General features: G+C 36.4%; 1 protein-coding gene and 1 non-coding gene across 5 annotated transcripts; both read left to right on the top strand.

The window, feature by feature from the left end:
• Nucleotides 1-896: 896 nt before the first annotated feature.
• Nucleotides 897-14926, top strand: LOC122415308 (sodium-independent sulfate anion transporter-like). Of its 4 annotated transcripts, none has more exons than XM_043427325.1 (9): nucleotides 897-1022; nucleotides 6110-6300; nucleotides 6516-6653; nucleotides 7450-7728; nucleotides 7906-8215; nucleotides 8831-9133; nucleotides 9229-9463; nucleotides 10358-10590; nucleotides 14211-14926. In XM_043427325.1, exons 1-9 carry the CDS (start codon nucleotides 974-976, stop codon nucleotides 14258-14260), a joined length of 1788 nt encoding a protein of 595 aa, XP_043283260.1. In that variant the 5' UTR covers nucleotides 897-973; the 3' UTR covers nucleotides 14261-14926. The 4 variants fall into 4 exon arrangements, with proteins under 4 accessions (XP_043283260.1, XP_043283284.1, XP_043283275.1 ...); XM_043427349.1 differs by lacking the exon at nucleotides 897-1022 and adding an exon at nucleotides 3782-3912; XM_043427340.1 differs by lacking the exon at nucleotides 897-1022 and adding an exon at nucleotides 4175-4554.
• TRNAS-AGA (transfer RNA serine (anticodon AGA)) lies at nucleotides 1191-1272 on the top strand. The gene has a single exon. It is a non-coding gene; the product is annotated as a tRNA-Ser (tRNA).

Here is a 14926-nt window from a genome sequence, read left to right as displayed (position 1 = left end):
TCATATTTTCCAAAAATGATAAGTAGCTGCAAATGTTTTGCATTTGGTCATACGAGAAAGATGATATACGTGGACAGCACGGGGCTACAATAAATTACAAACGCACTGTTTATACTTGCCAACGTTTTCCCCATATGATGAGAAACAACTGGAGGAAAAAACGTATTTGGAGTTCTAATTTCTAATCGATTATAAATTATAGCAGCCGAGATAAGTTCAGTCTTCTTTTACTTATTGAAAGAAAAATATGTTGCTGTCGCGGATAAAAAAAGTGTTCACGAGCCTCTATTATTAGAACGAAGAGATTCCGCGTCGTAAAATATTCATAGGACATTCGAGATAAAGGATGAAGGGAAAGCATTATTTCCATACATATATTTTGTCTGACAGCACTCAAGGACGTAAGAGATCATGAAGCACCTCGTCCTTTTACTCTGATATATCGCGTTCAATCGGTATTATTCAGCGTTTAATGAAGATTGAACGTTGGCTCTCAACGCCAAGTAGGTTAACTATACACGACGTGTGCTATTCTTATCCGCTTTGGAAATCTCTTTAGCGCACCACCACCGTAAATTCAATCTTTCGCAATTATTCTTTTTTTTGTGCTAATAGTTTACCAGTATTTCTAAAAAATCGATACGTTACGATTGTTGTTTTTTTAATACTAACTATAAACAAACTACAGAAAAACATTCACAGCGCTCAGAAGCATGGACGGACATCTAACTACAAGAATATCGGCTCGGCTCGCTACATGACCGACGGTCGAATCGCTCACGATAAAATAACTTCGTTCGATAAAATAAGTTTCTTCCTTATCATTAAATTGCGTGGCGTTCTTCCATCAAAGATTCAATGGAAAATCGGGAAAAAAAACATTGCATAGTTACATTCAATAGCTCAATGCCGCGCAGTTCTAGTTCTGTGTTTAGATGGAGACGTTATTTTATGAGGTGAATAAATTTTAATAATGTCAAATCGACATGCCGAAGTCAACGAACGTACTCATTTTTTCGAAAGTAAGTTTCAACAATGTTATCAGTATTTTTTCAAAATTATCTTATATGTCGAGAAACTATGACAGTTTAATGCGTCACGTGTTCATTCGAGTTATTAATTTCGATCGTGTAATGTTTCTTTACTGAATTGCACGCCTTTATGTGTTATACAGCGTATTACATTTCAAGGCAGTCGTGGCCGAGTGGTTAAGGCGTCTGACTAGAAATCAGATTCCCTCTGGGAGCGTAGGTTCGAGTCCTACCGACTGCGGAGCAAATTTTTTTTTTTTTTTTTTTTTTACAAATTGTCAAACGTCAATTTCAAAATCAGGTGAATTTTTTTTTTTAATTTTTATAGAATCGAAAGAGCACGAAAGCTGTGAATGCTCAATTTTTTTATTTTCGAACGTATTCAGTTTTTAGATTCTATAGCAATTTAGCGAGACCTCTCAGACATTTTTGAAAGGTCTGATGATTCATACTCAGGCGTTTACGATAAAGCAATATTTTAATTTATATCCACAATCTGCAGGCTCGCTGTTACCACCTGCGTTTGTCTCCTCAATTTGGTTGGTCACAAATACGACCCTGTGCAATGCAATTTCAAAGATGAAAATATCTGACGAAGTAAATGACAAACTGGCAAATAGAAACAATACTTTGGAAAATTGATTCTCCATAATTGAATCTTCCACGATTTGAATCCGCACTTTTTTGCTCGAATTAGCAAAAAAAAACGTTAATAAAATTAAACTCGACTCTCATCGGTATCGATTGTAGAAATTTGCATTGTTAGTTCGGTCACAATTGTTCATCCTTTTTATATCGAATGACGAACTAAATATTTTCTATTTTGAAAAAAGTCACGAAATACACGAATTTGAAAAATTACCGTCCAATAACGACAGAGCGGTGACGAGCTGCAATTCATGATATTATGATGGGGAAAAAATTGAATTTTCCTATATACATTAAATAACATTCATTCTTCAAAGTAGGAACTTTTACCGGAATATGTTTAAAAGTATGTCTAAAGGAGATGTCCGGTTAAAGGTGCCGTATACTTTTGAAGATTATTTCAATATTTATGTCGCAATATTACATGAGCGTCAAGGTGAATTTTACTGCGCTGCACCGTAAAAATTTCCGTACGAATGTTTATGGCAGGATGCGGCAATAATAGGAACATGACAGGGGTATGTGGTCGCTATATCGGCCTATTTCCCCATTCTTTTTATATGCTCAGCCCTTTATAGAAGTGTGCAAATCACTGATTTAGTGTGCTACGGAATTTGGAAGCGGGTGATCGATAGCTACATTGGGACAAAGACATTTTACCGTAATGCACGGTAAAGTTCACTAAACGGTTTGTAAATTTTAGTATACGTACCGTAAATTTCACTATTTGCAATATTTACTATGACAAAGCTGAAAATTCGGCAAAATATTGAAAATTTAACAGTGCGTTACTGGAATAAATATTTTTCGTCAACTTGTCCCCATAGTAAAATGTATCCGGTAAATTTTACAGCGAATATCACGCTAAATATTGCCGTTTAATTCCCTCCGTGTAAGCACAGTCCAAGAGAAACAATTTGCATTTTGCATGCATTTATGTGTTCAAGTGTTATTATTCAAGGCGATTACTCAGACGCATGAAATTCGGACGTTTTTCCTCATCGCCAAAACATCTTCGTCATTGCAGTATTTCGATATTAGGGTATACCGAAGAAGTGGAAATCGTCATTTCCAGTATGAAACCCATGGAAATACTTTTCTCCTGAACGATTATAAAAAAAATTCAATGAAAAAATAAAAACTACGATCCTGCGACTATTTTGACCGCACACTGCTTAACAATTCTTCCATTTTCAAAGCGTCGACGAGATAAGATTCATTGGTATGCAGTCAAGAGTCTCGTAAGTGAAAGTCAACGACCGTGCTGATTGATCTATCCAAGAAAACGATAAAAATTCAAACACGCTGTTTGTCCAGAAGCTCGTTTTATTCCGAAATAAAGTTTTGCGCGTGCTTTTCGTTCAATTCATTCCATTTGCGTTTTCATTCGACACATCAAAGTGCATTATAATATTCACTAATTTCCGCTGCTCTTAAGCGAGGGAACGATAATGTTTGTGTTGTATAACTATTGGGAATTTTATTTTGTACCTTTAAGTCCCTTTATTGACCAGCGATTGCCAGAGTTATACTCAATTCATATAAAAACATATAAAATCGTCGACATCAAGGCTCGTTGATTATACAAATTATCTGATCGTTTTTTTGTTAGCTCAGATGGATTATCACATGATGCGATAAAACGTGATACATTTTCAAGTTATAACTCGTTTTTTTGGGTTTTTTATTCGATATGTAAATATAAGCGTATATTGTACACGAAGAGATAAAGTAAATCGTTAACCGATCGAACACATGCCTCCTCGTGACAACTCATGTGACGTCTGCTCACGAGAATAGCTAAATGCATTTTTCGTTGAGAACGAGAACAAATGGTATTATTTGTTGAGATATTTATCTCGATTGACTTCAATAAACTCATTTCGTCTCGTGACGAACAGTCGTCGTTACACTTCCCGATTTATTTTTCACAGATAAAACAATTTATACTTCAGAGAGTATTCTTTTGTCGCGCTAATTGCATCCTGAATCGTCTGGGACTGGAGCCTAACTTTTTTCCTTGAATTTGAAAATCGCAAGCTTATCGTTTATCGTCGTGCGGTCTCCGAAAATTTGATCGTTTGAGAAAAACATTTATTTCACACAGACAATATTTGTCATTGGTAAATGAATTTTTATCTATTTTGAGATCCTTACTAAAACGGACAGCGTGTGATTCGATATTGATATTGAACAAAAAAGTGTTGTGTTTTTCCTACGTCTTCGATAAACGGTGAGAAAAGTTGTAAATTACAACTGTTTATTTATTTTCGCTTTCACATCCAACGCGTACTTTTCGACGTTGTGATGAAACGTGGAAATAATTCACAGGCCGTTCACGCGAGGCACTAAATTTCGGAGATAGTTATTTTTCTTTTCGAGTAACCGCGAAAAGCACGAGCGCGTGGATACGTGCGCGAGTGTGTTATCGGAATGAGGGATTTATAGGGCTTATCATAGCCGGTTAATCATCCACTTGAAATACCTTCCCCGTTTCTTTATCCGCGAGCACCCGGTCGGTTTATTCACTTCGGCTCTACCTAGCAACGATAGTTGTCCTTTCACTGTAAACACGTAAACACTATCCACGATTCGTTATTGCCAAAAATATAGGACTATGCGTTAATTATGATAGAAAATCAAGTGTACAGTGATTCATTTTTAATGATCCAGAGGGTCAACAGATAAAAGCAAATATTTTCTCTGGCCCGATGCTCAATCGGCCTGATTTGTGTAAAGTTTACCGGTTTTGCGGTATCGAGCACTGCGAGTGGACTTTACATTAAGCCGAAAACGATGGATACTCCATGAATGATAAGTGAAGAGACGAGCTTCTGATTCGTAGAGAAAATAATCGAAATATTCGATAATACTGGTTCGTATCAAAGTGCCCCACTCTGCGCCTATCTTCCTTCTCTTTGATATCCTGTTTTGCTTAATTTCGAGTATGATGACAAAGCATTTTTTAGAAACAAGGCATCACATGGTTTAATTGTGCTCGAACAGTTTCTCGTGCCGTTAATTGTGAGGCTCGAAAATTGGCTGTGAAACTGTGACATTTGCAGCTCCATGGGCCATTTATGGGACTTGGAGACAATAATTATCCCTGCGCGTCCATTTTCCTTGGATAACAAACTCTGTTTATGCTATAATCGATTTACTTTGTAATTGAAAAAGTTACGATACAAACTCATAAGTTCCTGTGGTTACGTAAAAAAAGTGATAATAATAAAAAACATAACTTGATGACACGAATTGTGAAGAATAACTGCATGTTCGATGCAGCAACTGCATTATGAGACATTACGTGCCCTCGTCAATTCGATATCACATTCTCGTTATTTTCATAGCACATACTTAGTTTTCTCATTCTATACGGAGCTAAAAGGTCACTTTTTACGGCACGCTCTCGAACTTTTAATATCATTTTACGAAGATGAAAAACGTTAACTACGCACCTGTCACTAGACGTAAGTTCTATCGTTTTGATTTTGAGAATTCGTACACTGAGAACAAAAATTCTTGATTCAATAGCAATCGATGTTATTGGAAGAGTTTTCTCCATTTAAGGAGTTTCGGTACAGTCGTTAAATGTTGTCACGCTAAGCCACGTTAAGAACAAAAGATTTCAAAAAGTTCAGAATTTTATAAAATTTGGTCATCACATTCCTTAATACCAAACTCAACGATACGTTTTTTTTTAGATTATTCTTCTGTACAGTTATCGAGTAATTAAGCACGAAAGATCACGTGTATAAGCTTAGCGTTTCAATATATATTTTATAAGTATCATTCCGGGTATAAGAACTTTGCTTTCAATGCTTAATTACTCGATAACTATGTAGAAGAAAATTTGGAAAAAAATAATGGTGCTTTTGCACTTTATGTTGAATTTGGTAAATTTTTTAAATTTAAACACGTAACAGATTTCGTTGTTGCAATGACTTTTTTTCTCAGTGCGTAGCGATCTGGGTCCACACGACCCGGATCATCAGGTGGGCAAGTGAATATTTGCAATGTTTTTATTTTTCGTTTCAATTGGAAAATTTTTATTCGCATTCACATATGCGAATGTTCAAATACAGTGGGTTGATTGAATGTGGTTTGTGCAGAAATTAAATATACTTCATTCGCTGAAACACCAATCGATAACCGGGTATTCAATGAGTCTTTGTCTATAGAATCTTCCGTGTCAGTGAACTCTTCGTATCACACCTTTATAAGCGAAATTCCCCTTCTTTCTTTATTTTCAATAGACATCCAAAAAAATGTAAATTTTCATGGAAAATTTATATGGTTTTTCATCAAGTGTTTGCGTGTTACTCACAATGTGACAAAAGCGCCTTAAATTCATTACGAAATGGAGTTTTCTTAGCTCATGCGAGGGTTATTTATGCTTGTTCTCATTCCAATAAACACCTTAAACGCAGGGAGAGACATGATCGTCGTACCACGAGAAAAGAAGAAAGATTTTTTTCGTCGTAGAATACCAATCATCGCATGGTTGCCGCTCTACACATGGAGCCAATGCCTTCAAGATGCTCTCGCCGGACTCACCGTCGGTCTAACCGCGATTCCTCAGGGCATCGCTTATGCCGTTGTCGCAGGATTGCCTCCACAGGTATAGAAATACAAATCCAAATGTTGTGTCAAAATTTTTGAAAACTTGCGAAAATGTCAGCTTGTAAATCGGAAAGCCTCACATCGGTGGTTAAAAACACGATTTGAAACTGTGGAAATATTATAATTCACGCAAATATTCAATTAATTAACTTGGAATTATAAAATATATATCGCTTGAACTTCCTTAATTGAAGCATTTGAAAACTTTCTCAGTATGGGCTGTACAGTGGATTCATGGGCTGCTTCGTCTACTTGATATTCGGTAGTTGTAAGGACGTAACGGTAGGACCGACAGCGATAATGGCATTACTGGTACAGCCCTACGTCACGAAGAATAACGAGGATTTCGCGGTAAAACATTTGACGATTTCATTTACAGAACTAAATGCAAAAAAATGTTGTGACTGAACTAAAATCATCGAAAAAGTATGTCCAATAAGATATTTTCACGAATAATGAAATGTGTGATTGGATCATTGCATGTCTAATTAAGATGATGGATCAGTCGGTAATCACACCTCGAATTTTTGAAATTGAAACTCTTTGACATCGTTCCTCCGATTAAAATAATAAAAATGTCATCGTACGCAGCACGATTGCAAAAATCCGATGACATTTTTATTTTTTCGATCAGACGAACGATGTGGAAAAATTTCCTTTTCAAAATTTGCCCTCACGGTTGTGATTACCGATTGATCGATCATCTTAAGGAGAGTGGATCGCAACGATACAATGTTGCCATGCCATGCTAAAAATATTAAGAATTTCATAATGATAAGAATTTCATAAAATTTGATAAATGCATTCTTTAAAACATGTAAGACAATATAATTTTTTTTAGATTTTTCTACCACATAGCTCTCGAGTAATTGAACACTAAAGTTCACGCGTATAAGCATACAGTTTACATATATACAGTTATACATCTCGTGCATAAGAACTTCGATTTAACGTCCAATTATGCGATAACCGTGTGGTAAAAAAATTTGAAAAAATGGTATTTGTATACTTGATACTAAAGAATGTTATCACCAAATTTTATAATATTCTGATTATTTTGATTTCGTGATCCACCCTCCTTAATTGTGCTGGAGCTTTCGTCGATGGAATTTGTAAAAAAAATTAACGTTGCTATTGAATTTTTCAGGTGCTCATGTCCTTTCTGAGCGGCTGTGTGATCACAGCGATGGGAATAGTTCGGCTTGGTTTTTTAGTCGATTTTATTAGTATGCCAGTTATTTGTGGCTTCACAAATGCAGCCGCGTTGATAATAGCGTCGTCGCAAATTGGCACGCTGTTGGGCATTAAAGGTCGCAGCGAGACTTTCATCGATGCCATTATAAAGCTTTTTCACAATATCAAAAATGTGGCTCTTTGGGACAGTGTTCTCGGTGTCTTTTGCATGGTTATTCTGGTTATCTTCAAAGTACGTAAAATGAAAGTAAATTATTCACTATTTTATTGGCGTTGATGGACTGTGACGAATTTACAGAACTTTCATTTCTCAATTTTCTCAATTTTTGTTCAAACTGCATTTGAAACGAGTGTGAAGATTTCATTCGAAAATTTTCGTTCAATCATTTTCGTTTCCACTGAAATTTAGCATTTGCCCCAAAATCGGAATGGCACATTGTTACAAAAGTGCATGTGGCTAATTTCACTCGGACGGAACGCAATCGTCGTCGTTACAGGAATACTGTTGGCTTACCTACTTTCAATTAACGGACACGCGCCTTTCACGATAATCGGAAACATAACTGGAGGCTTACCACCATTCACACCACCACCATTTTCTACCGTTATCGGTAATGCTACATACAATTTCAAAGACATGTTCGACGAACTTGGGGCAAGTTTGGCAACAGTACCACTGATTTCGATACTCGAGAGCATAGCGATAGCGAAATCTTTTGGTAAGTCAGAAATTTAAATATTACTGTAATTCGTGGTGCTTGATTGGTTGTAACAGATTCTCATGACCCTTGTGATTCGTTGAAATTAAAAAGATGCAGAAGAATGTGGGGTTTTGACTTTTGGTGACAAAAACTCGACAGTGATTTCTATTTCCACTTTCGTTATGTATTTCTCTATTCGATTCTTTTTTTTTCATATATTCGAGGATGAAAATGATTTTAAAGATGCAGTAAAGTGGGATGAGTGAAATCAATATTTTCGAAATGAAATATTTCCATTCGATGAAAATTCCACTTTTATTATTTTCGCTTGAAAGATTTCTTATTTTTGCAATCGAACCGACAAACCTTGAAACAATTTTGTCTTCCAGTGAATTTGGTATTCAGTTTGATCAGGGTTAGTGAAACGTAACTTATCGGATCATGTTCTTATATCGTTCTCGCATGACTGCCTCACATTCTAAAGTCTGGCTGAACGTCAATCGTGTCATTATGATTTTGTTTTGATTTTTCACTTGATTTTTTAAAGGTACAGTCTCCTCCGCTTTTTCCAATCCTAAGATATAACTTTCCCCTCGATATCCCACGTATTTCGAGTGCACGTAATTATTGCAGCCAAAGGAAGGTCGGTGGATGCTAATCAGGAGATGCTGGCATTGGGCTTTTGCAATTTGGCCGGAAGTTTCGTAAGATCGATGCCCACTACCGGAAGTTTCACTAGAACAGCCGTGAACTATGCTTCCGGCGTTAAAACTCCTATGGGGGGCATAGTGACAGGTGGGCTCGTACTTCTTGCTTGTGGACTTCTGACGTCGACGTTCAAATTCATACCGAAAACGTCGCTTGCCGCTGTCATCATCGTGGCCATGTTCTACATGCTCGAATTTCATATTTTCGGAGTGTTGTGGCGTACGAAAAGTGAGTTTTCTCGGCATTAAAAATACTCTGGAAAAGAACGACAATATTGACGATCTATTGTCAATGGTTGTAACTTTTCATGAATTATTTTCCAGAAATCGACGTTCTCCCATTCGCTGTAACACTCGTAACGTGCCTCGTATGGAGTTTGGATTACGGAATGGCAGTCGGTATTGTGCTGAATCTTCTATTATTACTCTATTCCACCGCAAAGCCCGGACTTAAAATAGAAGAGAAAACAGTTGCTCGGACAAACCTATTGTTGGTCTCGCCGCAACAATCGTTGAGCTTTCCCGCTGCCGAGTATTTAAGAGAAACTGTTATGTCCTGGTACGAAATCAAATTTACTTTACGTTCTGTTAAGGTATTCCTTTCGCATGAGGGTATCTTTTGGTGGCGCAAATTGGGGCGCTCGAAATTTGGACTGATCGCTAACCTCTGAGAAGTCGCGGTTATGTAGGAAAAGCTTCTGCTATTTTTCCAACTTCTATCGTTGATATCTCTGTTAAGCGTTCGGTAACCCTTCATTTTTATAGTCGCTATGGATTTCTTATATATTTTTTTCTATCTGTGAGACATTTGCATGAGGAATTAAGAATTATTTAGTATATTAATTATATAGAAATGTGGCGATGATGGAATCTCGTTAAGGGTGAATGATACAAAAGTCGAAATAATTAGAAATTGATCAAATTTGGTGATAATGTTCTTCAACATCAAGTGCGAAAACACAATTTTTTTCAAAATTTTCTTCTGTTTAGTTATCAAGTAATTACGCATTAAAGCAGATTTCTTATGCCCGGAATGTATACCTATATATATGGAAACGCTATGCTTATACACGTGAACTTTAGTGATCAATTACTCGATAACTGTACAGAAGAAAAATCTTAAAAAATTTGTATTGTCAAATTTGGCACTAAAGAATATGTTCACCAAATTTTATAAAATTCTGATCATTTTGAATTTTTTTATGTTTTTAGCATGGTTTAGCATGGCAACATTGTATCGCCTGTGCAATATATCCTTAAGCGCCCGTATAAATTTTACGATTTTTTAAAGTTTTAATTCTTTATTAAATATTCACATGCACTTTTACTTTACTGTGATTTAAAATCAGTTGTTTGTAGAATATTCGGGTTCGTGAAAGGAAAACCTTAAAATGATCTTTCCGAAGGAAAAAAAAGAAAGTACGAGGAATGAAAAAAGTTTTTCTTTTTCAAGGTGCGATGGACGAGAAGGCGCGATACCAGTTGTCGTCGAAGGAGCTCACGTGCACAGTATAGACGCCACAGTCGCTAAAAATTTGAGGATCCTTCAACTCGACTTGGAAAGTCGGAGTCAAAGACTGGTGTTTTGGAATTGGGGCGAGGAGGCAAAAGCGACGTTGACCAGATACGACAATTCGCTGTCCCGGAGCTTCGTCACGAGCGAAAGTCTTGAAACTATTTTCACCGGTAATTCATTTCTTCTTTCGTTTTACACGTCAATTTTTCACACTTATTTTTAACATAGAAAAAAATAATTGTTGATTCAAGATAAATTTCTGTTCCATCAACAAATCGTGCCGAACAAATCGTCCTTTCCAACCGAAATTTCAATCATCCGATCAATCGCTTCTCTAGTCCGAATAAGTACTCCCGACAACGCGGTTAAAACATCATTAAATCAACCAAAGTTTATCCAACCATCGATTCATCCAACACAGTTTTGTTGAAGCAACAAATGTTTTTTCCCACGTGGTATACCGTCGATAATACTCATTTTATCCCTTCCAGCAACCGCACCACTTATGCCCATTAAAAATAACAATATCAATACGAATAACGATCCGAACAAGTAGAACAATAATAATAAAGGCTAACAATTCGTGAATATAGTTGGACTACTCGATACGTGCGGTTATCCAGTGGTCCGTAACTCTAACAGGTAGACCACACTCGAAAATGGTTACGGTCCGTTGGGGTTAGCCGATAGACTCAATCTATTGAACAATGCTTCGTATGCGAGTACCTCGAGGACGGGTGCAATGTAAAAGCGAACGTAGTGCGCAGCACTTACCATGTAGCCCCATATAAACATATGTGTACGGTGACAGCTGGCTGGAATCGGGCACGATATTACAAGCCCAATATGGTCACAGTCTTCGGTGGTCTGAGAAAGTCTCTCTCAAACCTTAAGGTACACGGTCGAAAGGGCAGTAAAGGCGATCGCGAGATCCAGCAGACTTTGGTCCGATACGTGACTCTCTTGGCTTTGCAGCATTTTGTCTGTGTAACATTCGAGCCACTATCGAACTCCTGTAAAGTTTGGGTCACACCGTTGCAGCTTTAGTAACCTCGAGCTTGTGGATTGAAGGCGGCGAAACTTAACTAAAGTACTTCATATATGAAAGCGCGGGCTCGACGGTTTCTTATGTCTATGGACTCGTTCGTACGGGCATACAGAAAACTTAATGGAATCTGTGATGACGATGTAATTCAACGGTTCTCGTGCATGACTTCGTGCTCGACGAGCTTTCGTGGAGTTTGAGTTTTTGATTCATTTCATTAGGTGAGTTTTAGGAAACGTTTTACATGATAAATTTCTTGGGTAAAAAGAGAAAATCTCCGGATGAATATTGTCTTCGATTTTTTTCATTGTGGATAAATTCTATTTATTATGGACGAGACGATCCCTCGATACTTGAAATGGCTATAAAATTTATACGGACTACAGACGGGTGAAGCAAGTGAAACGATTTTAAAGGCTAGAATCGTTTTCATGCTTGCAGTATTGATACGAACGGTTAACGTATGCATTTCGTTCTGGGAAACCGGCGGAGAATCCGCTTCGACTACTTAAGTTTGAAAAGCACCCTCGAGCTTTCGTTGACACGGGGAACTCCAGGCGAATTTAACAAAACCTTGCTGAAAATCACTGGCGAGAAAGAAAATGTTGCATTTTTCACTTTGTTTTTCTTTTATGAAAAAACATAAATTGCAGATTTTCGTTTGAATCATCTCTCGCGATATTACCGAATAGGGATTCTCGATCCGGAAGGTCTACTCGTGCATTAAGGAAGATCATTCGTTACTTGTGATTCGAAAAAGCAACTAAACGTTTTTGCTCTTTTCATGATCAAAGAAATGATTAAAATTTATTCTCGCAATTATTGAAATAATGTGTAACTTATTTGTTGAGATTGATAAATTTTTAATATTATGATTACCTTGGCAATTTTTCATAGTCTATTGCCTTCGGAAATTTTTTATTATTACAACTTTGTCTCATTCGACTCAGAATCGCGTGAAACATGTTTCAAACCCATCGTTGGAGGTCATTTTTTCGATTTTTGAAATTTTCGAAAATTTAAAAAATTTTCGAACCTTGGCAATTTTTCATAGTCTATTGCCTTCCAAATTTTTTTTTTTCGGACATTACAACTTCGTCTCATTCGACTCAGAATCACGTGAAACATGTTTCGGACCCATCGTGAGAGGTCGATTTTTCAATTTTTGAAATTTTCGAAAATTTTCGATTTTTTTCGAAGTCTACTGCCTTTGAAATTTTTTTTTTTTTCGGTCATTACAACATCGTCTCATCCGCCTCAGAATCACGTGAAATACGTTTCAAACCCATCGTTGGAGGTCATTTATTCAATTTTTGAAATTTTTCAAAATTTTCGAATCTTGCCAATTTTTCATAGTTTATTGCCTTCGAAATTTTTTTTTTTCGGTCATTACATCTTCGTCTCATTCGACTCAGAATCACGTGAAACACGTTTCGGATCCATCGTGGGAGGTCGATTTTTCGATTTTTGAAGTTTTCGAAAATTTTCAAAACTTTCGAACTTTCGAATTTTTTCGAAGTCTACTGCTTTCGAAATTTTTTTTTTTCGGTCATTACAACTTTGTCCCATTCGACTCAGAATCGCGTGAAACATGTTTCAAACCCATCGTTGGAGGTCGATTTTTCGATTTTTGAAGTTTTCGAAAATTTTCGATTTTTTTCGAAGTCTACTACCTTCGAAATTTTTTTTTTTCTGTCATTACAACTTCGTCTCATTCGACTCAGAATCACGTCAAACATGTTTCGAACATGTTTCGTGTGAATTGATAGCGATGATAGTGTGACATGATAGCGATTAAAATACTTTCCTAGTAAAATCGTCAAGAAAAATGTGACAACAGCCATTTTCTATTTATATGTGTATGCACATCTACATTTTAATGTCTGTGTCGTTATTCAAGTCGAAATTTTCGATTTCGATTAGATTCAAGTGAACTTCCTTAAGTAAGCTAATTTCGAAGTTCAGCATGACAGCATTTTTCACTTTTGTAAAAAATATTTCGATTCTGACATCGTTGACGATTGTGAACACTCGAAAAAACCAATTTTTTTCATCGGTGTATCGGAGGTGATTGTGTACAATGCCAGGCAAACATTTCTGAAACAGTAGCCTTAGAATTTGATCCCTGCAGTAGGCTACAAACTTATTAAAAAAAAATCATAGAAATCCAGTGAATTTATGCAGTTGGCCTTTGATCTCGCAAGAATCTAGTAAACATAAAAAATACAGTGTAAATCATTTTGTGGTATTTTTTTTCGTGGAAAAAATTTCCAGTATATAGAATAGAATGAAGAAAAACATTCCATGTCAATTCTACATGGATTTCCCGATGCATTTATAGTCGATTCTTTACTGGAGAGTCGCCCACCAATCGAATATTTATGGTCTTCTTTCTCTATTTTTCTCTCTGTCTCACACCGTACTATTTTTTTTCGCTTTCGAAGTGCGGAATTGTTAAAATTGATACTCACCAACGCAGTTGAGGAAAAGCTGCGCCCGGATATTTTCGGATATTCCTGTTGAGAGTTATGAGGCACAAAATCGTCCACGGTACATACATAAATAGTAAAAGAGTATTGTGTGCCCGGGTTTTTTATTTTATTTTCATTTACCCTTTGTACCAAACTGCAACGAAGGTTCCATGAATATTTGTTGCCTCGAAGAGACGTTTATCCTACGAAAGAAATACGTCCAATGCTTTCATACTAAATTGACTTCTACGGATTATACCGTTTCATTTTACAGACGAAAGCTGCAGCCAGCCGAAGGAGATTTGCGAGGTGAGGACCATGTGAAGCAGCAGCCTCCGTTTATTTGGTAAAATATCTTCGCTCCTGATCGAATTGTTCGTGAAACGAAGATCGTTGTAATACGATTATACGAACAGCTGTTTTGGTGTTCTCGATTGGTGTCGAAAAACATCAAAGTTCATTGTAAATATTTCTGAATTGTAAAAGAACCCATGAAAATAGTCAAAAGCTGACGTTCACATAGATTAAGTTTGCATATTTTGTTAAGCCAATGACTTGCGATGTCATTTCACTAATTCGTGAAAGATGAAAAAAACAAATTTTATATTTTCTGAGCATCACCGCTATGAAATGAGGCACGAAATAAATGTGCAGGTATTCGTCAAATTAGGCTTTTGTTTTTTGAAAACAAGATCTTGAACGTAAATACACAGAATTGTGGTTTTTCCCAAAAGTTGTGATACATTTTTTTTGTTTCTGTCCGTTCATAGCCATGTCTTAAATAATAATCTGTCGATGGAAGTTGAACAAGTTTTATAGAATATAGTTTTTTTAAGGAAGAAACCAATCGTAAGGTTTTTGCATTCTTCTGTTTTCCAAGCATTGTATTAGCATTTATTTTTACATCGATATACATATATGTACAAACCGTTTACGTATTCACAATCCTACAAACTTATTTTCGAAATAAATGTACAGTGTTCGTTATAA

The sequence above is a fragment of the Venturia canescens genome, chromosome 1 (genome assembly GCF_019457755.1).
Source record: "Venturia canescens isolate UGA chromosome 1, ASM1945775v1, whole genome shotgun sequence".
NCBI lineage: Eukaryota > Metazoa > Arthropoda > Insecta > Hymenoptera > Ichneumonidae > Venturia > Venturia canescens.
Note: the sequence above shows the minus strand (reverse complement) of the source record. Positions and strands in the feature narration are given on the sequence as shown.

Bases quoted from the DNA above. Each gene is read 5' to 3' on its own strand.
- LOC122415308 (XM_043427325.1), top strand. From the start codon at position 974: ATGTCAAATCGACATGCCGAAGTCAACGAACGTACTCATTTTTTCGAA. The intron at 6,301-6,515 runs GTATAGAAATAC...AAACTTTCTCAG, and splicing joins TCGCAGGATTGCCTCCACAG to TATGGGCTGTACAGTGGATT. The intron at 6,654-7,449 runs GTAAAACATTTG...TGAATTTTTCAG, and splicing joins AGAATAACGAGGATTTCGCG to GTGCTCATGTCCTTTCTGAG.